The sequence below is a fragment of the Danio rerio genome, chromosome 17 (genome assembly GCF_049306965.1).
Source record: "Danio rerio strain Tuebingen ecotype United States chromosome 17, GRCz12tu, whole genome shotgun sequence".
NCBI classification, from domain to species: Eukaryota; Metazoa; Chordata; class Actinopteri; order Cypriniformes; family Danionidae; genus Danio; species Danio rerio.
In genome coordinates this window covers 18,829,187-18,856,299 of record NC_133192.1, presented here as the reverse complement: position 1 = coordinate 18,856,299, position 27,113 = coordinate 18,829,187, and the positions used below count along the sequence as shown (strand labels likewise).

The 27,113-nt window shown below is 36.4% G+C and overlaps 1 protein-coding gene and 1 long non-coding RNA gene across 9 annotated transcripts in view; one reads left to right on the top strand and one right to left on the bottom strand.

The window, feature by feature from the left end:
* The window catches only part of adck1 (aarF domain containing kinase 1), a 267,173-nt gene that overhangs the window by 170,948 nt on the left and 69,112 nt on the right, over positions 1-27,113 (top strand). For all 8 annotated transcript variants that reach the window (XR_012392615.1, NM_001123049.1, XM_073926849.1 and 5 more), the window contains 1 exon segment: positions 1,538-1,654. Coding sequence is in view for 7 of the 8 variants with exons in the window: in NM_001123049.1 (NP_001116521.1) it covers positions 1,538-1,654 (117 nt within the window). In the remaining variant the exon portion in view is untranslated.
* LOC141378548 (uncharacterized) lies at positions 23,954-26,923 on the bottom strand. The gene is made up of 2 exons (XR_012393319.1): positions 26,014-26,923; positions 23,954-25,867 (listed from the first exon to the last, which is right to left on the bottom strand). It is a non-coding gene; the product is annotated as an uncharacterized lncRNA (long non-coding RNA).

Sequence of the window (27,113 nt, the reverse complement as noted above, 5' to 3'; positions counted from 1 at the left end):
AATTGTTACCTTTTAAACTTGCATAGCATTCCCAGTAACACCACATTTAAGTTGCACATCACATCTTAAAGAGCTTATTAAAAAGCTTTTGTCCCTAGAAATCACACAGCAACAGTCTAAAAATCCCTTAAAACATTAAATTGGATAATAACACTGCAATGCTTACAACAAAAATGTTGGAACTGCATATCAACTATTTATTTATTTATTTATTTATTTATTCATTCATTCATTCATTCATTCATTCATTCATTCATTCATTCATTCATTCATTCATTCATTCATTCATTCATGTATGTATGTATGTATGTATGTATGTATGTATGTATGTATGTATGTATGTATGTATGTATGTATGTATGTATGTATGTATGTATGTATGTATGTATGTATGTATGTATGTATGTATGTATGTATGTATGTATGTATGTATGTATGTATGTATGTATGTATGTATGTAGGTAGGTAGGTAGGTAGGTAGGTAGGTAGGTAGGTAGGTAGGTAGGTAGGTAGGTAGGTAGGTAGGTAGGTAGGTAGGTAGGTAGGTAGGTAGGTATGTATGTAGGTATGTAGGTATGTATGTAGGTATGTAGGTATGTATGTAGGTATGTAGGTATGTATGTAGGTATGTAGGTATGTATGTAGGTATGTAGGTAGGTAGGTAGGTAGGTAGGTAGGTATGTATGTATTCATTCATTCAATTATTCATTCATTCATTTGTTTGTTTTTATTTTAAATTATTCATATTTATTTGTTTATTTATTTATTATTTTATTAATTCATTTATTTATTTATTTATTCATTACTTTATAATAGAATACAGTAGTATAGCAGCTCCATTAAAACACCCTAATAAACTACTGTACAAAAGGCCAGCATTTGAAGTTGTTTCACACATGTATGAAGAACAAATATAATTAACTCTCAGTCTTTACCTGATCAGTGAATTATTGGGAGGAAAAAACAAGATGATCAAACGCTGAAAGTCATAAAATGGCCTCCACAGAGTTCATACCTAAACATTATAGGGGCAGAATGGAATCACCCACACAGATGATCTAAATAGATTACAGAGAAGTATGTATTTAAATACAATAATACCCAAATCTGAAGTTGGGGAAGTGTCATAAAATATCCACATTATTGGGGAAGTGACGTAATGTACCTCCATATAATGAAAACTTTTTTAATTTTACGTATCACAAATAAAAAATGTAATTTGAATAAAACATATATGCTCTCTTTAAACTGAAATCATGGTGAAATATCCTGTGGAGCCCACTTTGCAGAGCACTTATGGTCAAATCAGAGCAAACCTATGAAAAGAGAAACGTGAAATGTGCAGAGTTTGGGGCTTAGGACCAAGATTAAAAAAAACGCTTGTGGTCCATGGTGTTTTAGGATTTATTTTAGCACTTTTATAAAAGTAATTCACCTAGAACTAATAAAGTAAAAAAAGAATTAGCCCACTTTCTTCCTTTAAAAGTTTTCTGAAAATACATGACAATTGCTAAGGATAAGTTTGGTTTTCTTCTAGATCCCGAAGATTCACTGGGATCTTTCCACCAAACGTATTCTAACCATGGACTTTGCAGAGGGCGGTCAGGTCAACGACCGGGAGTACATGAGAAGACACGGCATCAATGTCAATGAGGTAAGATATACATCCTTATCTCTGCATAACTGTAAAACACAGCCTCGGTTCCTCCAACAAACGACACGTGTCACAATTCCACCACTCAAGATCGCTTAATCAGTAATTTCACTTTGCCGATGTTAATTTGAGCATGGAAAAGTGCTTGCGAATGCTAATGAAGCAGTCACGTTTCCTGCGATGTTTGATGCCGTGGGTTCTGGAAGCTTTGAAGACGTTTCTCGTTGCCCTGTTCCGTGAGACTCTGACACCGCTGAAATGGAGCCTGCTTGGTTTGATGAATTATGCCTCTCAAATTTCATTTCATTTTTCTAGCCCTTAGCAGATGAGCACTAAATTAAATCAGGCTCTTTTTCATATTTATATCACAGACTGTTTTTCTGTCGCGGCTGCAATTTATTCTACTCCGCCACTTTTGTCAGCACAAGGGCTCGCCGCGAGATCGAGCGCCTTTTTAATTTTGCACTTTGGTTAAGGTGACTCCCGTCTCAGGGTGAATGCGTTTACACACAATAGCTTCAGTTAGAATGGAGGCCCTACAGAGTGAGCTAATCTGTAGTTATGTGGGGCCAGGGGACAGCAGAGAGACCAATAAATGTAGACTCTCATGAGGTCCGGAGAATAACAGAGGAACGGATGCTAATGGACTATTGATCGATGAGTCTGCGTCTCTTCACATGGGGATATTTTACGTCAAGATTGCCACTGCATTATCACTTTCTTGTTATTTATTGATGGTGGAATAGAGTAGAGTTATTACTTTTTGTCAGCTAGCTGGGAATTGTTTTTTAAAAATTAATGCACAAAAAAAAGATAAGTAACGTTCACACACTTTGCATATGTATGTGTGTGTGTGTGTGTGTGTGTGTGTGTGTGTGTGTGTGTGTGTGTGTGTGTGTATATATTTATATATAGAGGGAGGGAGGGGTTGTTTTCACATGACTTAATTGATGATATGCCAAATTCAGATGGAGGGCAGGAAGTGATTCTTTTACATAGGAATTGCTATCAGAACATCAAAATGTTTAAGTTTTGTGTTGTTTATAATTGTTTAAATTGGCCAAAATAACAAATGCTTTACAGACTTCCAAATGTTTTTGCTAACAAATGATGAAAAGTTCCAGAAAGAACTTCCAGAAGAAGAGGCAGCAAGTGAGAAATATTTATTTAAACCTGTTAGCCAGCACTCACTTTTGGGGAGTTATACCTACCTAACTTTAAATAGTAGCAGTTTTTGTCTCCAGGAAGCTACAAAACAAATTATCAGGCATCATTGAAAAGAAGATACGGTGGGCTTTATTGTGGTAAAAGGGGATGTTTCATGCTCAAAAATATAAAAAAGTTATATAATATTAGGTCATCAGAAAAAGTTGTTTTGTGTTTAATATTTGTTTTCCTATATACTAACACAGGAAAACATTATTGTTATATCCAAGAAAATGACTTGAAAGCCAAATGTTTCATGAGTTTATGTTTCAAGTTTGATAACATGAGATTTCTGTCAAAAGTTTATTAATACTCTATCAGTGTCCTTTTCCTCACCGTCAGAGGCACTTTTAATGACCTTCCCAAACTAAAACAGTAACAGTTCATGTATCTTTGGAAAAAAAGGCAATTTGGGCTTTATTATCCAACATGTAGAGTTTATAATGCTAAAAAAAAAAAAAAAAAAAGTTATGCATGTTTAATTCATTCATGTGAACAAACTTTTTTTTAACGCGATAATTTTTTGACATCACCAATAAATATTTAATACAAGCCTAGCTATGTGTATAAATATGTTAATGTGCTATATACAAATCAGATACAAACACCTCTACACTTATACAAAATCCAGGAGAATATAAATAATTTACCCTGCCATGTAATTGCTGCAATGAAATCTCCATCTTGTTTTGCAATAATCCATGCCGTTACTGTCATTTCGGCTGAATAAACAACCGTAACCTAAACATCGAGATGCGCAGCAGCGGTAAATGTTTGTTGTTTGTGAGTTCATCAACAGAACAAAAAAGAAATGCAACCCTTGCAACAAAACTACTCTGTTATTATTGGAGAGCACTTTTCCCCCTTAAGAAAATAATGAAATAATAATGTACAAACCATCGTTGTAAAATTACTTGCCTAATTACCCTAACCTGCCTAGCTAACCTAATTAACCTAGTTAAGCTTTTAAATGTCACTTTAAGCTGTATAGAAGTGTCTTGAAAAATATCTAGTAAAATATTATTTACTGTCATCATAGCAAAGATAAAATAAATCAGTTATTTGAAATGACATATATTATTAATGCAATTAACTAATAATAATTATTTTATAATATAAATACAGTTATATTAAATAGGGAAACTATTCAATAAAATTTTAATAGAGAAAAGTTTGTGAGAAAATATTTTTTAAAACATACAATTCAGTTAAAATTTGTAAATTGTGTATATGTTTTTTGCAACATGTCATTTTAAATTAAATCATTCATTTGAATTATTTTTTCTATTCCCAAACATGTTTGTCGATGAATAAAATGGTTTTGTTTGAATGTACCAAATTGTCCATATTCACTGTGAGAAATGGACAAAACTTTATTTTTTAAAAAGTTTATTTTTGCATACTTATCTATGCACGTCTATCTATGCATGTCTAACGTCTAGTCTCTAGCAAGTTCTAGTCTCCAGCAAGTTCTAGTCTCCTCATAACAGTTTCTATAAGCAATGATGCTCCATCCCACTCACCCAAGTATCAGGTTTTGTTCCATTCAATATTTTTGTTATTTCACAAGCAGCTTCCTTCATCATTTCTCCAGATTTCATGCATCGCTCTTCCATGCAAGAGAGCAAGATATGAAAAGCGCCAGCGAGAGCGATGATGAGTTGGTTAAAAAAGCGGAGCGAGGAAAAGACGGCGTCCACTGAAAGCTGTGTGAACGCGCCAGCTTTTGTTAAATGACTAAATGGGATCATTTTAGCACCTGCTTTGTTTGTGTCACTCTGTCATTATATTTCCTCCGACCTGTTTTGTCTGCCTGAATTAATATGCACATTTGCTGCCAGTTTGTTTTGCAAAGCTCGCCGAGGCTTTAAACGGCAACCTTTCCTTATCGTTGTACACCCAGGCATCAGTGAGCCTGACAGACGGGTAAACACGGCCTGAAACCGCTCTCATAAGCCACCGAGCCGTGCTTAAAGGGCACCGCACACCTTTGAAAGACGGAGGAGGGAACGGTCGGCACATCAAGCATTTATCACACTCCCCTCTCGCACGTACACACGAGTGCACATAACATTTATTTCCCTTTACGCAGTGTCACACACAACCACCGCTTGGATTTCTCCTGCCAAGACATGGTTCTTTTTCTTTGCAGATAGCCGACTGGGTTTTGGGCGGCACTGATTAACCGATTGGTACAGTGTGGCAAAGAAAATGGCGTACAAATTTTATGCAGAGCTTGAAAACGCAATCAAAGGGCTCGGTTCATCAGACTCATTTGGAGTGGAGCAATTTAGCGAGCGCTTCCGCTTATATTTCCCCTCTCCCGTTTTAATGTGCCGCCGGCGTGTTTAAGAGGGTTTTAGAGGTACGGGGGAATGAAAGTGATCGTGGTATTAGCAAGCGTGCCACGTGGTCTCTCAATGGGGCTTTGCTAAAGAGACGCTCTCCATTGGAACAGGTTGAAAAGGCAGTACAGCCCGCTTGCTTAAAAAGACACTTTATTTTGAAATTGCAGAGCAGTGGGGGGTTAGCAGAGCCGGTGGGAAACAGAGCTGGAGGCTGCAGGAGGAAATGAGTCTGCTCTCTGGAAGGGCATCCGAGCAGCAGGACCTGAAGACTATGGAGAGCGTATTTTCAGAGCCTTAAACCGCACCCACAGTCATAGTTCTGCGTAAAAAAAAAACCCAGTGCTTTATATTCAGAGAAATGGAGCATAAATGCATGAAATCTATCTATCTATCTGTATGTCTGTTTGTCTGTCTGTCAGTCTACAGCATCTTATGTTATTCATACATCTACAGTGCTTCCGGAAAGCATTCATAGTGCTTATTCCAAAATGGAATAAATTAATTTATTTCCTCAAAACTCTTCACACAATACCCCATAATGAAAATGTGAAAAAAAGATTTGTTTAAATTGTTGCAAATTTATAAAAAATAAAAACCCTGAAAAATCACATGTATAAGTATTCACAGCCTTTGCTCAATACTTTGTTGATGCACCTTTGGCAGCAATTACAGCCTCGAGTCTTTTTGAATATGATGCCACAAGCTTGGCACACCTGTCTTTGGAAATTTTTGTCCATTCCTCTTTGCAGTACCTCTCAAGCTCTATCAGGTTGGATGGGAAGCAACAGTGTACAGCCATTTTTAGATCTACCAGAGATGTTCAATAGAATTTAGGTCTGGGCTCTGGCTTGGCCACTCAATGACATTCACCGAGTTGTTGTGAAGCCACTCCGTTGATATTTTGGTGGTGTGCTTTGGGTCTTTGTCCTGCTGAAAGATGAAGCATCACCCCAGACTAAGGTCAAGCAGGTTTTTTATTCAGGAAGTCTCTTTACTTTGCTGCATTCATCTTTCTCTCCATCCTGACCAGTCTACCCCTTCCTGCTGCTGAAAAACATCCCCACATCATGATGCTGCCACCACCATGCTTCACTGTAAGGATGGTATTATTCTGGTGATGAGCGGTGCCTGGTTTTCTCCAAGCGAAACACCTAACATTCACTCCAAAGAGTTCAATTTTAATCTCATGAAACCAGAGAATTTTGTTTTGTATGGTCTGAGAGTCCTTCAGATGCCTTTTGGCAAATTCCAGGCAGGGAGTGATTTCCGTCTGACCACTCTACCATACAGGCATGATTGGTGGATTGCTGCACAGATGGTTGTCCTTCTATAAGATTATCCAGAGAAGAACGCTGGAGCTCAGACAGAGTGACCCTCGGGTTATTGATCACCTCCTTGACTAAGGCCCTTCTCCCCTGATCACTCAGCTTAGATGGCCGGCCTGCTCTAGGAAGAGTCCTGGTGGTTCCAAACATCTTCCACTTACGGATGATGGAGGCCACTGTGCTTATTGGAACTTTCAGAGCAGCAGATATTTCTTCTGTAACTTTCCCAGCCTTTTGCCTCAAGACAATCCTGTCTTGGAGGTCTACAGACGATTCCTTTGTCTTCATGCTTGGTTTGTGCTTTGACATGCACTGTCAACCCTGGGACCTTATATAGACAGGTGTATGTCTGTTCAAGTAATCATGTCCAATCAACTGAATTTACCACAGGTGAATAAGCTGCTGTAACATATCAAGAATGATCAGTGGAAACAGAATATACCTGAGCTCAATTAAGAGCTTCACGGCAAAGGCTGTGAATACTTCTGTACATGTGATTTTACAGGTTTTTTATTTTTAATAAATTTGCAACAGTTTAAAAAAATCTTTTTTTTTTAACATTGACATTATGGTGTATTGTGTGTAGAATGTTGAGGAAATAAATTAATTTAAACTAATTTGGAATAAGGCTGTAACATAAAAAAATGTGGAAAAAGTGAAGTGCTATGAATACTTTCTGGAAGCACTGTATATAGACAGAAAGACCACCCAGTTACTGCACAGCATGTTTCTGCAAGTTGAATTATTATAAATGCTATAGGCTTCCATTTCCTGCCATTTTCCACTATATGTCACTAAATCCATTGGATTCATCAACTGGACACATGCTAATTTTATAAGCACTATTAAATTTCAGTTTGTTGGTTGGAAATCTTGGCAAATAGGGGAAGACCCTTTGGGAAATTAGTTGTGTGAAATTCCAATCAGTGTTAGATTTCATACTGTCATTGGATTTTGTGGCTCCCAAAGCATATGCTAACAAATGTTAAAATGAGAAACTGTGGGGCTGAGCAGAGACATGTGGTGTATAGAGTACAACGAAATGTACAGTTTTTGTAGTGATGAACTGGACATTATATTTTTGACTATGTAAGATCTCATATTAATGTAATGTCATCAGAGTTTGATAATATAGTGGGCTTTAAAGGGATAGTTCACCTAAAAAGCCATTGTCTTTTATAATTTATTGTCCCTTTACTGGTTCCAAACCTGTTTAAGTTTTGTTCTTTACAGGATATTTAAAAAAAATGCTAAAAACCTGTAACTACTGACTTCTAAACAAATACTATGGAAGTCAATGGATACAGGTTTCCAGCTTTCTTAGAAATATCTTTGTGTTTAACAGAAGAAAGAACTTAGACAGGTTTGGAACAAGTAAAGTGTCAGTAATTAATGACAGAATCTTTAGTTTTTTTGGGAACTATCCCTTTAACTGGCCAGTGTCCTAGCTAAACCCAATAAATAATGTCCTAAACAATTGAAAGAAATCATCTAAGTTTGCTTGCCCATTCAATGGTAAGTACATTAAACAATAGTATGATGTCATTGTTAGCTGTCATAATGTGTTGTCATTTGGTATGATATCATCATGGAAGACTATTTTAAAATGGGTGAAAATGGCATATGGCTGTAAGTAATTGCATCCCGCGTGATGAATTAGTTTTGTGACTTGCATAAAAGAGGGTCAAGATCAGTCAGCTCTCCTCCCCGGACACCTTTATTTATCCTCAATCTGTCAATCACTGCCCTATTTCTTCCTCTTTTGCTCTGTTGATTTTGTAGGTAGATGTCACTGGTTCTTAATATTACACATTTTCATAAATGCAACAGATTTTAAGTACTTGGCAGCTGCTCTGCAAAAATAAGTTTTTTTCTTATTTTTAGTCCAAATATCTAAAAACAATCATAAATCAATAAACATTTTTTTAGACAAGCAAAATATATTGTCTTGTTTTCAGAAATAATATATCAAAATTAAGTGAGTTTTTCTTAAAACAAGCTAAATAATCTTGTTTTTGCTGTAAATGCAAATATTTCAACATTTTTTCTGTAAACCAGACAGCATTTTTAGCTTGTCTAAAAAATGCACTTTGATTTGTGAATTTTTAGTTATTTAGACAAGAAATGAGTAAAGTAAGAAAGACATTGGGTTCTATTTTGACAATCCATGCTCAAAGTGCAAAGCGCAGGGCGCAGACGCATTAAGGGCGTGTCAGAATCCACTTTTGCTATTTTAAGAATGGAAAAATCCATTTTGCACTGTGACGCATGGTCTAAAAGGATTGAGCTTATTTTCCTTAATGAGTTATGGGTGTGTTTTGAGAATAAACCAATCAGAGTCTCATCTCCCATTCCCTTTGTGTCGCGTCATAGCGCATTTGCTATTTACATGGTGGACTTTGTAAGTTTAAAAACTGAACACTTCACCAGAGAGAAAACAGTTAAGCAGAGAATCTACAGCGTGAGAATGAGAGATGACAATGAGCCTCCTCATTTTTTACTTTTGTTTTCACTCTCATGGATAGGGAAACGTGTTGTACACACAGACATCCATTAGCCTATACATAATTAATTTAGCTTGTTAAGCGCAAAGATTTGCTTCAAAACTATTTTCTTTAATTTATTTTATTTAATTCAGTTCTAATTTCCAGCAAATGAATAATTGAGCAATAATAATGATTTATTTCCAAATACACATGCTATGCCCTATATGGTCTAAAACCTCACAGGTGGACAAATCTAAGCTTGTTTTTAATAAAACAAATATAAATATGCATATTATAAATAATACTAATGATAATAATAACCTTATACAAACGCAAATCGTCACGAATAAACTGAAAAAGCCCCCCGAGATGAAGAAGGCATAAAAGTATGGTTTTTATATTTATGTAGGCTTGAAAAAATATATATATTTTTTATATTTTAATGCTTTAATTCTGTTTCATTTGTAAAGATATTTGCGTATTGCTTTACATCCTGTGTGTATTAAGCAATGTGTAAGCAAGGTGCTTTGATCTGATCTATTGAACCCTCTATTTAAGTTCCTCAAAATAGCAACGCATCAGCAATGCGCCTCAACACACCTCCTTTTTTTTAGACGAGAACGCATGGGCACACATATGAGCGCAAATGTATTTGCTATTTAAACGTCATGGCGCAAAACGTCAAAACGACTCTTGCGCCGAGCTGAAACAAGCAAACAACAATTGCGATGCGTCTTGTGACGGTAGGGCCCATTGTTTTTCAGTGTGAAACTACACTACCTGACAAAAGTCTTGTCGTCTATCCAAGTTTTAGGAGCAACAAATAAAAACTTGACTTCTAGTTAAACATTTGGTATCAAAAGTGGCTTATTTGAAAGGCAAAGGCCTCTAGAATATGCTTATTTTACCTAAATAAAATGTGCCTTGATTTTAAATTAATTAATTAGGACAGTAAGGTCTGACTTTCCTTAGACAAAAGTCTTGTCACTTAACAGAAATAATGTACAGTATAGAGTATAAAGTCATGGTGCGGTGGAAAAAGAATTCTAATTGTGTATGACTCCCATGAGCTTGGAGGACTGCATCTATACGTCTATGCCAGGGGTGTCCAAACTCGTTCCTGGAGGGCCTGTGTCCTGCTGAGTTTCGCTCCAACTTGAACACACCTGCCAGGAAGTTTCTAGTGTATCTAGCAAGAGCTTGATTAGATGATTCAGGTGTGTTTGATTAGTGTTGGAGCTAAACTCTCCAGGACTCCGGCCCTCCAGGACCGAGTGTGGACACCCCTGATCTATGCAAAGACTCGAATAACTATGTTATTTATATAACTCAAATAACTATAACTATATATATAACTATAACTATAAATCAATAAAATCATCTGGAATGGCAAAGAACGTATTCTTGCAGGACTTCTAGAGTTCATCAAGATTTTTTAGATTCATCTTCAATACCTCCTACATCTTACCTCAGACATGCTCAATAAAGTTCATGTCTGGTGACTGGGCTGGCCAATCCTGGAACTCCTTGAACTCCTTTGCTTTTAGGAACTTTGTGGAGGCTGAAGATTGAAATTAGCGCTATCCTGCTGAAGAATTTGCCCTCTCCTCTGGTTTGTAATGTAATGGCCAGCACAAATTTCTTGGTACCTCAGGCTGTTGATGTCCCCCCCACCCCCACCCCCCCATAATGAAGGTATCTCCAAACTATGATTTTTCCTTCACCAAACTTGACTGATTTCTGTGAGAATCTTGAGTCCATGCTGGTTCCAATAGGTCTTCTGCAGTATTTGTGATGATTGGGATGCTGTTCAACAGATGATTCATTTGAAAAATCTACCTTCTGCCACTTTTCCAAATGATCCACCAGAAGTCAAGACTTTTGTCAGGTAGCGTATATGCTATAGTTTTTTCTATGTGATTATTTAAAAGCCCTTTTCATTCTCAGAGGTCGAGAATACATTATAGTCAACGCATGCAAAAATGTTCCTCCCAGATGCATGCAGAATAAGTGATAATGATTAAACGCAACGCTGTATTAGTCTGCATCACGGATGATCCTGCCCTCCGTAACCTCGTCTGCTTCTCCTGCGGTACTCATTAGTAGCGGTCAGCCTTTACAATGCTCACCAAAATAAATAAAGCAAACAGTGTAGCCAAGCGCTTTATCAGGGCCGCATACTGGCTCTGGCATTAGCCAATGATGATGAGAGTTATTAGACAGCTGATGAGATAGATACAGAACATAATAAATGATGGAGTCTACCTCTGAAAATGGATAGAATTATTAACTGGCTCTGGCATCTGCGAGCTTCTGTGTGGGAGCTGGCGTGTAAGTAATCAAAAGATTGATGATGGCTGGAATGGACTTTTCTCTCTGTGTTCTGCCAACGTGCACAGAATGTCGGAACGTTTGATTGTTTTCTTTACTATCCAGATCCTGTAATCCTGTGTAAAGACGTTGTAAATTAACTTGGGCTGAGGTCCATATTGAGCGTATTTTAATAGTAGCAATAATGATGGCTTTGTGTGCGATGAAGCCAGTAATCAATAACTATAGCTGTGCTAGGCATGTTTTCTGTGTGCAGGTGCTGTTTTATATAGTAGATTGCAGCAGTTCTGCTTGTTTTGACCAAATTCTAAAGCTTCATCGTGAATGATGCAATCCCAGAATGCACTGCAAAGAGCTCAGCATAAAAAAAGCATTCTCTAGGGGAAATCAAACGAATTTGTAAATAGCTCATTCGGATTATTACTGAAATATGCAAGTTGCGTATTGTTTATGCTTAAAGTCTGGGTGAAATCAAAATGTTTAATTTGTATTTTGATTGTTCACTTTGTTATTTTTTTATGTGAATAATTGAAACAAGTTAATCCACACACACAAAACGGTTTGTTTTGCTGCCGGAAGTGGTATTAGTGAGACCAGCAAGGGGCACTCAATCTGTGGTCTGTGTGGGTCTTAAAGCCTCAGTATATTGATGGGGACTCTATACTGCTCAGTGAGCCCTTTCTTTCGAATGAAAGTTAAAACTCCTGGCCAAATTTGCCCACTGGCCTCTGTCCATCATGTCCCAACCATCCCCATATCATAATTGGCTTCATCACTCTGTCTCCCCTTCACCAATCAGCTGTTGTGTGGTGTGCTGTCTGGCCCAATATGGCTGCTGTACCATCATCCAGGTGGATGCTGCACACCAGTGGTGGATGAGGAGATTCCTACAATGTATAAAGCACTTTGATTGTCCAGAAAAGTGGTATATAAATGTAAGGAATTCTTCTTCTTCTTCTTCTTCTTCTTCTTCTTCTTCTTATTATTATTATTATTTAAACGGCCATAAGAATGTGTGTGTGAATGAGAGAGTTTATGGGTGTCATGCTGGGTTGTGGCTGGAAGGGCATCCTCTGCGTGACACATATGCCAGAGTTCTAGTGGCGAACCCTGATAAATAAAGTGACTACTGTATGCTTGTTGAACTCATTAAGTTAGATGATCTAAATTTGTTCACTTTAAATTGTTTTGGAAGATTATGGACTAAAAAAAATAAATTGTCAGAATTTAATATTGCACATGTCCACCAATTCTCCAACTGCCCATGCATTTAAAAAAAAAAAAAAAACGCTTGTCAAACAGTGCTAAAAATGGGCTTTTTAGTGTTTTCTGGTTTATTTATTGAAAAGGAAACCCTTAATTAAATAATACAAAATGTATTAAGTGTATTTAATGTTTCCCTCTAAACTTGTTGCTCACCCAACACACAGTCTGAGATCCTCATTCCACCCATAAATGAGCTCTGGTGCAGTTGGACTGAAACATGAATGCAGTATGGACCAAAGATGTCTTCATGACCCAAAAATGGGACATAATGTTACAAGATGCAATCTTTAAAAGGACAGAGTGCTCAAATGGACTTGGTTTTTCTCATTATAGTAGTGATTTTCCATATTACATAATAGCGGCTAAGGCAATATGTGTCCCTGCTTGCTTGAGTAATTCCTGCTGCTGTTTGAATTGAATTGAATTGCTGTCTGAACTGATTCAAATTAGGGCTGGACAATAAAGTGTGTTTTTACATTATTTATTAATTAATTAATTTATTTATTTATTTATAAATACACATATAGAATCAACATTTAAATGTATGTATAATTTGTATTTTATATATACAAACATTTTTTTTTCATTCTAAAATTACACAAATATATTGACCCATGTGTTTCTATAAACTGTACATAAACGTATACAAACATTTATTTTGTATGCAAAATAAGCATGCTTAGTTTGTACACATCACTTTGTTTTGTATTTTGTTTGAGGACTGATTGTATAATAATAATAATAATAATAATAATAATAATAATAATATTATTATTATTATTATTATTATTTTTTATTATTTTTTTTTTTTGTCTATATAACTATAATTGTAAACAGTGAAATTATCGGTACTGGTAAATAAAACCCTTTTAGCATTTAGCTAAGAGAAAGTATCCAGTGTGTTTATAGCCTGTCTGTGCGTGGTAAGTCAAATCCCATCTGGCCAATCCTTGTGGGTCAGGCAGTGTGAGGAATTATCTCTATTAGCAGTGATTCCTACATCACAGAGAATTGAGCGCTCTTTAAATAACCACATGAGCCTTTGGGCTGCTGTGAGAGTCCTCCTCTACTCCTCGAGGTCTCTAGAGGGCCCTGGATCTGTTACAGCATCCATGCTGCTCTGAGAGAGACCGAACAAGGAGGGGGAAATGGCCACGATGCTATTTTTGCTTAAATAGTAGTGCTTATTCTTCTTTATATATTTTTTTACATTTTTTTCTTACATTTTTCTTTGCCTCTGCTTCTTTTATTTTTGCTCTTTCCCTCTTTCAGAATAAAATGCACTATTTGCTGGAAATCAAAACTGGATTGAGAAACTGTTTTGGACAAATCATGTAGTGGTTTTTTGGTTTTTCTCTTACTGAATCAAACTCAGTCTGGAGGTTATGAATATCAGAAGAATATACTTTATTGTCAACAACAAAGGAGAACTTTCAGGAGACCCCCAGTAGCATCTCTGTCTGAAAAATTCTGTCTCACTGATGTTCTGGCCTGCTTAAATGCTCTTTTGCAACTGTTTTTCAAATTGTCACTCAAAATCCCACCTAGTTTAACCCCTGACCCCAAATTCCACCTAGTTTAACCCCAGACCTCAATTTCCACCTAGGTTAACCCCTGACCCAAACCTGGTAACTATATAACTTATCCATTTCTTGTGATATGGTAATTCTTCTAATGATATGCAAGTCTACAAACAGATTATACACATACAATTTGAATATATAGATTAACTTCACACTTTAAAGAATATAAAATCCACTTCAATCTTTGCTTTTAAAAAGCTAAATTAAGAAATTAAACTTATAAAATGGAATGACTTGAGTGAAGTACATTCGAAACAACAATTTCATACTGTAGATCAATAGTCGAATCGAACAGGTCGACACCTCAGCCTCATTCCGTAGATTGTCTTTAACCTCGCGCACAAGCAAATCTATTTCCTCGCTAGTGAAGCATTTCGTTTTTCCACCTAAAGCCATGTAGATAGCAAATAGCACAACTCAACTCTCTCTTGAAGAAAATGGGAGATGAGACTCTGATTGGTTTAATACATGTTATGCCCCAAAACACACCCATAACACAATCAAAGAATATGGAGATGCACTGGGTGCACCAACAGTTGTTCCCATTCTTCAAATAGCAAAAGTGCATTTGAATGCACCCTAAGTGCACAATGCACAGTACGCATGAGACTATGCATTTAGATAATTAAAACAGAGTCCGATACTATCCCATGAGCCCCCAAGAGTGATTATATGAATAGGAGTGAATTGACACAGCTGATACAGAAAGTCATGTGATAATGACAACATGTCAGATGTTGTAGGCTGCATCCAAATCCCATTCATACTTCTCACATTCATACTAATGAATGTACTTTTCTAAAGGTCGCATGACGTAAATCCAATGCACTGTAGTACCTACTCGAGAAGTAACTTTGAATGCATTAATACTGAATTAATCTGAATTAATACTGAAAATTAAATCTGTGAATTATATCTAGTGAACATGTTTCGTTAAAATGTATACATTTATTTTTTCTAAATGACATTTTTAAAGCGTCAAAGTTTTTCCTTTAAATGAAAGATCAGAAATCTTTTATTTGATTAAAAATCTTTTCTTAAGTTTGAACGTGGTATGATTTTATAATCATCATTTTAAAGTGAAGTAAGCCTTTAAAAGACTAACTTCCTCCGAGAGTTGTTTTGCTGAGTCATCCAAACTTCATTCACCCAAGTGCGCTTGTCTATGTGATCTGACTGGGCCTGGCAGACTTTGTGCATGTGTTGATATTATTTGTGATTATTATGAAGTATGTAATGAGGAGGTGAAGACGCACAGCTGTCACACAGAGCAGAGCCAGCGCTGGAGTCAAGCCGCTTGTCAAGTGTTGCTCCTTCATTTCAGCGCCTATTAAAAGCCTCAAACTCAATTATTCATCAGGAAGTCGAGTCTCCTTTGAGAGACGCTGTTGTGAAGCCCGCTTAAATGATTCGGTTTGTCTCAAAGAGTCATTACCGCAATTATAAGGTGCCAATTACTGTAATCCGCATGTTCTAAGTCAAAGTTTGGAACCACTTTATGTTTGTTTTTTTATGCGTTATGAAGTGTTACTGATGGATCAGTTTGAGCTTCAATGCCCTTCATGTAGAGGATTTTATATGAAAAGCCAAGGTATGTCTTAGGGTGTTTTCAAACCTGCCTTATTTAGTTTGGTTGTATCAGGCTAGAGTTGTTTTTTTTCTCTTGATGCGGTTCGTTTGAACAGTTGTGAATGCAGCAATCGCGCTCTAGTGCGCACCAAAAGCAGACCAAAAAAGTGTACCTAAACCTCCTTGAAGAGGTGGTGTTGGTACGCTTTCAAACGAACCCGGGAGTGGTTCACTTGTGGTGAGAACATGACCTAAACTAGAACAGACACAACCCCAAAAATTGCTGTGCCTTTTCGGACAAATCCAGCTAATGTAGTCCGATGCACTGTGTAATATGGGATGTGGAGGAAAAATATTTGTTGACATTGCTTTACCAACAATTTTAAACAGAGAAAGAGAGAGAGAGAGAGAGAGAGAGAGAGAGAGAGAGGGAGAGAGGGAAAAACATTACCTGATGAATCGTTTGTAATATTTCCTGAAGATGACCATGATGTAGTTTAGCTAAATTAATTCACGCCTCCTCCTGAAGTGACTTGCGATGCGCCTTTCTCAGTTTGCAATGCATTAAAACACTGTTGTTTTTGTTTTAGCTGCAGCCAAACTTCCTTCTCGAAGTATATAGTTTGTCTAATGTGATGTATACAAACTATATAGTATACTATGATCAGGGATACACAAAAACTTTATAGTATACTATTATCAGGGATACAATCAGCCAGCACAGTCATGCCTCCATAGTAAAAAGCCACATTTTGTGTCTGCCGGTTTGTTTACTTGCTGGATTTCCATTGGCATTTTCCCGCACATTAATTCTGACCAATCGAAAGACAGTTTAGGAAATACGTTCAGAAACATCTGGCCAATGAGTGATGTGGATTATGTCACATGACTGTATTTTGGTTCTTTTAAACTGGTTTTGATTAAAGCAATCAATGAAAAGGACCCAAAAATGACAGAAAAATGCTACAATGTATCATTTGTTGCCTGACCAAATGAACGAACCACAGATGTGAAAGCAGCCTCGGACACAAAGATGGAGACCCCACTGTCTGATAATGAAATCATACTTGTTTGACTTACACTTGCGACTTACAGTTAAGTAGGCATTCAGCAATTCAACAAGAAGAGTCAATACACACAAGAAGTTCTAATTAAACAAAGAAAATGTTAATGCTCAGTAAATTTAATGCTAGAGTAAGGGGGAGTTTTTTTAGGGCGTTTTACAGGTGGTATGTCAAGCTTACTCACCTGTGTGAAACACTTCATAAATGCAGTGTTTTTTATAAGAATGTGTCTGCTGCAAATGTTCAAAACTGGTGCAAGTGTTGATTGAAATGTCAGAGAGATGAAAGATTGTGTTTTCTACAGGTGGTTTTTCAAGCCCACTCACCTGTGTGGGACATCATTTCTTCTGTGGTATTGATGAAATTACGTTATGATAATATAGGCAGTCTATCGAAATTTTTTGCAGGTTTCCAAACGTTTTTTTTTTTATTTTCAGATGCCTTATTCATTTTCAAAAGCTTCATTTCTGAAAGGTTATCACTTTTACAATTTTTCATTTTTATTTTTTTTAATGTTTGGACTGTTCGTCTTTAACAACACTAACAGTATTGAAGACGATATAATAATAATTGACTCCTGAATGGGCTGGGAGTTTTGAAATGTTCAGTTTTATTCCATACACTGTTAAAATAATTTTGTGTATTTTGTTTATTATTTATTTGTTTGTTTTACACATTAAGCACATCAAGCAGGTGTGCATTAAAACATTAATAAAATATGAAGGGAAATAGCACAAGAAAATAATTATTTAAAAAAACTAATTTATTTATAAAAAAAGTAATTGAATTAAATGATAAGTATTTATATAATTTATAAAATATTATTGTTTATTGAAATAAACCAGTGCTTAAATGTTTGTTTATTTGTTTGTTTTTAGTTATAACAATATTTCAATTATTAACTAAACAAAGGTGCTCTATTTGATTAAAATCTTGTAACCGTGGAGGCCATTTGAGTACACTGAACTACTCATTGTCATGTTCAAGAAACCAGTATGAGATGATTTACGTTTTATGAAGTGCCGCGTTAACTTGCTGGAAGTAGCCATCAGAAGATGGGTACACTGTGGTCATGAAGGGACGGACATGGTCAGCAACAATACTCAGGTAGGCTGTGGCATTGACATGATGCTTAATTAGTACTTATGGACTTAAAATTGTGCCAAGAAAATATTCCCCACACCCTTACACCACCACCATCAGCTTTAACTGTTGATGCAAGGCAGGATGGATCCATGATTTCATGTCATTGATGCCAAATTCTTACCCTACCATCTGAATGTCGCAGCAGAAATCAAGACAGATCAGACCAGGCAACATTTTCCCAGTCTTTTGTTGTCCAGTTTTGGTGGTCCTGTGTCAATTGTAGCCTCAGTTTCCTGTTCTTAGCTGACATGAGTGGAACCCAGTGTGGTCTGCTGCTGCTGTAGCCCATCCGCCTATAGGTTCAATGTGTTGTGCGGTCAGAGTTGCTCTTCTGCATACAGCGGTTGTAACGAGTGGGTATTTGAGTTATTGTTGCCTTTCTATCAGCTCGAACCAGTCTGGCCATTCTCCTCCGACCTCTGTCATCAACAAGACATTAGCGCCCACAGAACTGCCCACATAACACAAATATTTGTTTTTTTACTGACCTTTCTCTGTAAACCCTAGAGATGGTTGTGTGAAAAAAAATAGAAGTAGATTAGCAGTTTCTGAAATACTCAGACCAGCTCGTCTGGCACCAACAATCATGCCACATTCAAAGTCACTTAAATCATCTTTCTTCCCCATCCTGATGCTTGGTTTAAACAGCAGCAGATTGTCTTGACCATTTCTACATGTCTAAATGCAGTTGCTGCCATGTGATCAGCTGATTAGAAATTTGCGTTAACGAGCAGTTGGACAGGTGTATCTAATAAAGTGGCCAGTGAGTGTATATGTATTTAATTTGGAATCAAATAATTCATTGTCACATATCATATTTAACAAATTCTGTCATCATTTCTCATTCCTTGTGTTGTTGTTTTTTTTCCATCTTCCCCTTAAATGAATCTCAGTGGAAGCCAAAGTTGTTTTGAACCCCACTGACTTTGGAAAAAAAAAACAACAACATAAAATTTGTCTTGAATAAAAGAAGTTATTAAAACGACAACAAAATTTAGATGTAACAAAAAAGGTGCGATATCTTTTTATCAACAGAATACTTACACCATCATAACCGCCCCCATAAAGTTGCTCGGCCATCTTTCAGTGCCCACACACCGTCGTCCAATCAAAGCTGCTGGCTGTGTCGCTGCAGTGTGACAGTGAAGAACAGCACTCCATCGCTCTTCTCTTGCTGCAACACACTCGCACTCTCTATTCACTGTCGCCCCTGTCCAGCCCACCAGATAACACACAGAAAAGACATAATTAATTACCATCACCCAAAGACGCCGTCCCTTTGAGATCAATTGTTTGCAGTGCTGGTGGCTCTTTCTCCCAGTGGCCGCTGATTAATGGCACGCAGGACTGTAAACGGCCTCTCAGTAATGCTGCCTGTTGTTATGCATTAGCAGCTTGTAATGGAGGACTTTTTTTTTCTCCTCTCTCTCCAGCTCTGCCTGTCAAACAGCTCGTCCTCTTTAAGGTGACTGTGAGTCGTGTTTCTACACGCTCGGCGCTGACAGTACAGAAAGCGTTCTCTGGCTTATCCTCCTGCTGAAAGCGACTTGTGGATAATGATACACTGTATAATTGATATTATAAACACACACCGTTTTTTTTTTCGTCTACTTTTTTCGTCTCGTTTTGGAGTGTGTGTGTGTCGAGGTGCCGGAACGGGCTGTTCATGTGTGCATCGCAGTTGTCAGTATTTAGGTCAAACAGAGGCGTCCTAACAGGAAATCCCGACTGACAAGCGCGGCGGAGGTGAGATATTAAAGAAGACAGCTTGTCTTAGAGTGGATGACATGCTTGCAGATTGAAACAAACACTGCTTTCAGTACCTGACGATCGGCCTGGGCCTTTAACTGAGCGCTGAATCTACACTCAACCGCTGTAGTCACACATAATGCTCAATCAGAGCGGATCAGTTGCTGTAAATGATGCCTATGCAAATGTACACTGTACTGGTCAAAAATTTTAGGAGCAGTACAACATTTCATGAATGAAGGCGCTTTTTATGAAGCCTGTTCTCATAATGAATTATAACTGTTTGTAAGTATCTATAATCAAGCATAACAGGTTTGTAAATGTATCTATATAGACACAACAAAAACTATACTGTATTGTAATGACAGCTATAATGATATTGAAGGTATTGGTAAGAATACCTACTCTGAAAAAAATGTTTAGAATATATGGTCCCACTTTATATTAAGTGGCCTTAACTAATATGTACTTACATAGGAATTAATAGTTTGTTACAATGTACTTATTGTGTAAATACATGTATTTATTGTGTACGTAAGCTTGATTAAATACATGTATGTAATTACATCTGTAATTAACTTTTGTAAGTACATTTGTAAATACACTGTTGACCATCCCTTACACCTTAACCTACCCCTAAACCTACCCATGCCGCCAAACCTGTCCATAACCCAACCTCTATCCCAACTCAAAAGCACCACAAGTGTTCTCAAATACATTATAAACACAGTAAGTACATTGTATTTATTTTTTTGATGTAAGTACATAGTAGTTAGGGACACTTAATATAAAGTGGGACCGAATTTATTTATAAATAACCATTTATATACGCTGAATTTAAGCAAACTAATTAAATTTAGTGAGGTTCAACCTAATTTGTTTGTTTAAATTCATCCCAGATACATTGTTTGCAACCAATTACCTTAAATTAATTTGTAAATCCAATGAATCATTTTTCTTTCAGTGTTTTAGGCATTTTTCAATCCACATGTTCATTATACTCTAATTTATATAAGCATTAAGAAGTTGGTCATAACTTATAAGGACATTAATAAGGATTGATTACATCATTAATTTACACTTTAGATGACTAATTAACATGAGTATTCTACATTTACATTAGATACTGAAAATATGTCTCTGTGTTACTTTTCGTTGTATATTCAGATTTAAGGTTTGGCTTTGGCTGATGGATTTTGGAGTGACCAAAAAAACATTTCAGATGTTTTGCAATGTGGTCTGTCTGATGGTTTGTCCATTAATGGTGTACTATTGCACCCATATTTGTTATCATATGATCTGTCAAAACAAAATCACATGACTTTTTTGATGGACATACTGGATTTATTTGGTAAATGTGTTTCTACGTATAAATTTAGTTTCTTATCAGATAAAAAGTTTATTCTAGTGTGTTTTACGCATACTTTTTTGTGCACATTTTTAAAATGGATGCTCATCTTGACATTTGCATTAAGCATCACTTGTTTGTGATATTTTAAATCTATATCTATCCATACACACACATTCACTCATACACTATGGACAATTTAGCTTTCCCAATTCACCTATAGTGCATGTCTTTGGATTTGTGGGGGAAACCGGAGCACATGGAGGAAACCCACGCGAACACTTCTTGCGAACACCTTCTTGCTGTGAGTCGATCATGCTTCCCTCTGCGCCACCGTAATGCCAGACAATTTGTTACAGTATTTAAATATTTATATTTACTATACATTAAACTTGTCCGTCAGCAACATTATAATAGTGAGGAATAGTGTAGAGCAGTGGTTCTCAAACTGTGGTACGTGTACCACTAGTGGTACGCGGAGAAATGAAATATGTCATGTACGTGCTACACATTAAAAAATGTATGACATATAGCCTATTTCTAAGGTAATCTGGCACATAGAGTTGTAGCAGCTTTCCTGGGCCTACTACGCTATTGTATTTCAATACTGCTTAATTTGCTGGTACTTGGAGAGACATTTTTTTCTGAGGTGGTACTTGATGAAAAGGTTTGAATACCACTGGTGTAGAGTGTTTTATAATAATAATTATCATTCATTTAATTTAGTGTACATTGCATTTATTTTATTTTTGTTTACATTTTTTAAAAGTAACAGTTACTTTCTCTGGTGATTAGTTACTTTTAAATGATACAACTCTGATTATTAAATCAGTTATCCAAAAGTAATTAATTACTAAAGAACGTATTTATATTGCAATGTCCTGTTGCACCCGGGGGTTTTACACAGATAAATTTCACATTTTTGTTTTAGAAAATGTAAAATTATTGGTTCAAATGTAAGATCTAAAATATTAAAGGTATTTATTTGTGTCGAATAATGGTTTGTGTGCATATATGTGTGCATGTGGGTGTGTTTTGGTTGGGGGGATGCCTCATATATTTATCCAATAACACTAAAGGGACAAATATCACTGCATTCCTTCTTGTTCTAAATATGCCTGAAAGTATTTTATGGTAAGTATACTCTTGTTATAGCCAATATTGTATATTGTTATGAGGATGGGATGATTTATCAGTCAAAATTTCGACATTGAACATGTTAAACCTGTTATATTTGATCCTTATTTTATACCCCACACTGTCTGTAAATGTAAACCCTTAAGCCATCTCTTCGTAATGCCTTATGGTGACTGTAGGTTGAAGCACACTGTACGCCCCAGAGATGCCGGTACAGATAATAAAAGCCTTTGTCATAGACGTTAGTGTGTGTGTTGTGTACGCAGAGATTGACGTCGCCGGAGGGTTGGACCTTCTTATCTCTCTCCCAGATCTGCCAATTCAGCCGCACATGTGCCAGACTCTGAGAGCGGCTCATTAGATTTAGTGCTGCGCTCTGTTAAAAGCTTTACTCTTTGTCTTGCTCCGTATTGATCAGCGCAGGGCCAAGATTACAACAGGAAGGTTTAAATAAATCTGCTTTTTTGGAGTTAAATCCAATGACATTCGCTTTATATTGTCTCCGTAAATAAGCAGATGTAATCGGCTCAGCTGCTCAGGACAGCGAGTGTGAGTGATATGGATGTGTCTGGGTTATTTATTTATTTATTGTTTTGAGCTCAAGTCAGGACAAGGGCGAATTGTTGGTTGATCATCCTGAAAGATAAGGAATTTGGGGTTAGTCTTTGTATTTTTATTTTTATTTTTTGTGGGTAGACAAATACAATCTGATTTGAGTTTATATGAATTACCCCACAATTGCACTTGTTTACTGTATGTCTCTATATTCTGCTTGAAATTCTGAGTTTACATTTTAAACTCTAACTATTCCCTTGGAATTGTGAATTTAAATTTCACGATTCTCCATTTTTAAATTTTCAGTTCAAACATAGTTGTCTCAGAATTATGAGTTTAAATCTCACAATTCAGACTTTTTAAAATTAAAATTCTCAGTTTTTCTCAGTCACCTTGGTCCATTTCTCAGATCAGAATTGAAATTCTCAAAACAACCTGTTCAATCTTCACATCATTGTGTCACTTGTGCACATCAGAAAAGCAGTTTCTTATTCTTTTAAACAAGTTGCAAACGCTTTTGTACATCCATCCAAATGATGTCATGTTGATCAAAATTCAGTATTTTGGTCTCTGTTGAATAGTCTCACCCCCCACAACATTTAATTGTTTGTTGGCATAACAAGTTTTAACATGCAAAATGGCTGAACACGTTGTATTTTGTTATAATGCATTTTTTTCTGTACATTTCCATTAGAATTTTATTTTCTGAATCAGTATACAATTGGTAAATTACTCCCAGGTGAATCTTAACTTTTTCTAATGAAGGTGCATCACAGAAGAAATTCCTGTTTTTTCTTTTTGATGTGCAGTGCTGTCTTTTCCTTTTTGTATCGCAATGACATGATCTGCTAACAAATTACAGTACAAAGAGCAAAAAATAAATAAATAAAAATACCCATATTTTATATCAGAACACCCTCCTAGAGTACACAGTTATTTTGACACAATGGATTTTATGTTCCGATGGCACTAACACATTCATTGACACAGAAATGTAGTTTTAATAGATGAACTAAGAATTTTGAACAAGAGACTGGCAGTTGCAGGTCATACATGGTGTTTTGCTATTTGTAGATGTTGTTTTGAGAAATGCACTTACTGTTTTGCTAAATTTCAATTCTGATCTGGGAAATGTAAAGCCACTGAGGAAAAACTGTAAAACTTGCTATATTTTTATTGATAGAAAGAAAGAAAGAAAGAAAGAAAGAAAGAAAGAAAGAACAATCCAAACATAAAAATAAAGCAAAACCAAAAAAATCTGACAATTTTGTTACATGTGGTAGGATTGAAGTGACATAAAGAGACAGTTCTGAACTATTGAAATGTATTTAGTACATTATATAAAATACGTTGGTGATGGCAGCTTAAAGACGCTTCTCATATGGAGAATGAAGTCACATGAATTGCTCAGGTGTGAGTTTTTCTCAGACTTCAACAGAGTGTAAACACATTGATGGTTTTGCTGGTCTCATCTATCAAATCTGATCTGTAATTTGCATTTTATATTAGATTCAAGTCAGGTGATTGGCTGGACCATTCTACTGCTTGATTTTCTTTCTCTGAATCCATTTGAGAGTTTCCTTTTCTGTGTTTTGGATCATTATCTTGCTGAAATGTCCACCCTGGTTTCATCTTCACCATCCTGGAAATGTAGATGTTTGACTGAAGCAGATAATAATGAACAGTAACGAAGGGCAGAGGGTTGCTGAATAACGACTGAGAGATTTCAGCTGCAGTCTGGGCTTTCACTGCCTTTCTACACTTCCCTTTCTTCATGTGTTTAATAACCTTCTTTCTGTGTCTTTTCGTTTTATTTCCCCTAAACTTAATTTATCTCAACGACACCTTTAGAAATATGTTTTCTGAGAAAAATGGTGACCTATTTAATACTTGTTTTCACCGTGATAGATAGATAGATAGGTAGCCCTACATTTGTAACCTGACTATATATAGTTTTTCACTCATATACTGCATAAATAATACAAATTACAAGCAATACTTTATTTTTAGTACATCCTAGAACAAAACCCAGCTTTCATTTCATCGAATTGTCAGTAACACCTGCTTTTTCCCAATAGACAGAAAGTATTTGAGTTGTGTTTTTTTTTTTTTTATCTCTCTCATCGTTCTGCTCTTCCGCAATGACATGATATTCACTCGGCCAGCAGAACAGGTCCATATGGAGAGTTTTATTCAGTGTCAAGAGCCCCGGTAGGAGTAATTGCATCGTCCCTTCTGAAAAAAAGTGAACGAAAATTCAATCTAGAGCAACGCGACAAGCCAGCTGTGTTCAGGTAATGCTCAGGTAGACATCATCCGATCTGACCGTCCTCGCAGGTAATAACACGTGCACACACAAAGGCACCTTTCTCTTTGTCGTCTTCATCTTTTTCTGCAAACAGAGAGCATCTTTGGCAGGTGATTTCTTTGTGTCCCGCATCCTCAATCGAGTTGTTTCACATTTCCACTACTGGCTATTTTTAGCACAATGTTGAAAGGCACTATTGCGTTCGTGATGTCTATTGTGGCTCGCTACATTGACGTCCTTCTAAAAAAGCGACTCCAGCATTAAAGGGATCCTGTGCTGAGTCATTCTGACTGTGTGTCTGCATGCACGTGTGTGTGATACGCTGGGACTTCAAACACACATTGGTTTGGTGCATGTACGTGTTAGCCCCCTCTTTCCTCTCTGTGTGTTTGGTATTCAGCGCTGGTGAAGTTGTCAGAGCAGCCTGGCTGGGAATCGGACTCATCAGTTTGGTAAAATGGGACAGAACATGTGACATATTCTCTGCATGCGCTTAGTCTTAACCCAGCAGAAGAACCGAGTGGAAAGGGATCTTATAAATTCGGTTTATGGAGGAATCGGAGGATTGACCCTTTGTTTGCTATCCTGCAAGCTAATTTTGCACTTCATTGACGCGTTCTTTAGTCAATGGTAAATGTTTGTTCTCATCATGGCCGTTTTTTAATTGCTGGTGTTGGCAGAGCCTGGTGACCTTATATGGGTCATACACTGCAAAAAATGCTTTTCTTGCTTAGATTTTTTGTCTTATTTCTAGTCTAAATATCTAAAATTTCTTATATTAAGAATTATTTTCTAGACAAGCAAAACAAATTGTCTTGTTTTGAGAAATAAAATGCCAATTTTAAGTGAGTTTTTCCTTAAAACAAGCTAAATAATCTGCCAATGGGGTAAGCAAAATAATCTTGTTTTTTCTTTTGACGTAAGATTATTTTGCTTACCCCATTGGCAGATTATTTTGCTTGTTTTAAGGAAAAACTCACTTAATATTGGCATATTATTTCTCAAAACAAGACAGTATGTTTTGCTTGTCTAGAAAATTCTTCTTGATTTAGGAATTGTTAGATATTTGGACTAGAAACAAGACAAAAAATCTAAGTAAGAAAAGCATCTTTTGCAGTGTAGTTTTCTCAAAAGATGACATTGATCATTTTGTCGTTCCTTCTGTGAGATATCGATTTAATTCTGCATTGTCTCAAGTGAAATGACAGTGAGGAAATTATTTAACAGTTTTTTTGTTGTCGGGAAAATGACTTATTTGTACGAATTCTTTTGGATCATATAAAACATATGGTTTTTAAAGGTAAGCATACCACCAACCCATGCCCTAAACCAGGGCTATTCAATTTGCTGGCCAAACCCAGCCCGAGGCAATTTCTTCCGGCCCTCCAAATAGTGTGACCAAGACATCAAAAAAAATTTAGTTCAGTGGAAAAACGGCCGCTATAGTAATGAAATGATATGCGTCTGTTCTGCGCAGAGTCACCTGACCTTAAGCGAGTGGCACGAGCAGCCAAAAACATTTGGATATGGTTATAGAAAAGGCCTTTTGTACAACGCACTGATATCGTTAATAGGGTTGCAATGATTAGCAGATTTCCCTATTACCAGTGCTTTAATTCATTACAGTTGATTAATCATAAAGGCTTCTCAATGATGTGCTTCTGTTGCATGGAACAAAACTGCTGCAACTAAACATGTTATGCAAATACGCACGCACATTAGATTAACTATAGCAGCAGGCAGTTAACATATTGAGTCTTTTCCGTGAAAAAAAAAAAAAGTGTGGTCAAGCTTTATTTCAATATATAAATTTCACTTTTAAGTATGAATTTGCCCTAATCAATCGATAAATAAATAAATGAATAAATAAATAAATAAACTGTTATTAAGGTTGTAGCTGGGTGTGTGTATTAGGATAAGGATACCGAACAAGATCATGCAGAATTTGTACTATATAAGTACTAATAAACATCCAATATCTTTAATAGCCACTAGTTAATAAACCCTTTTCACAGGACAGTCATCAGCATCTTTATTC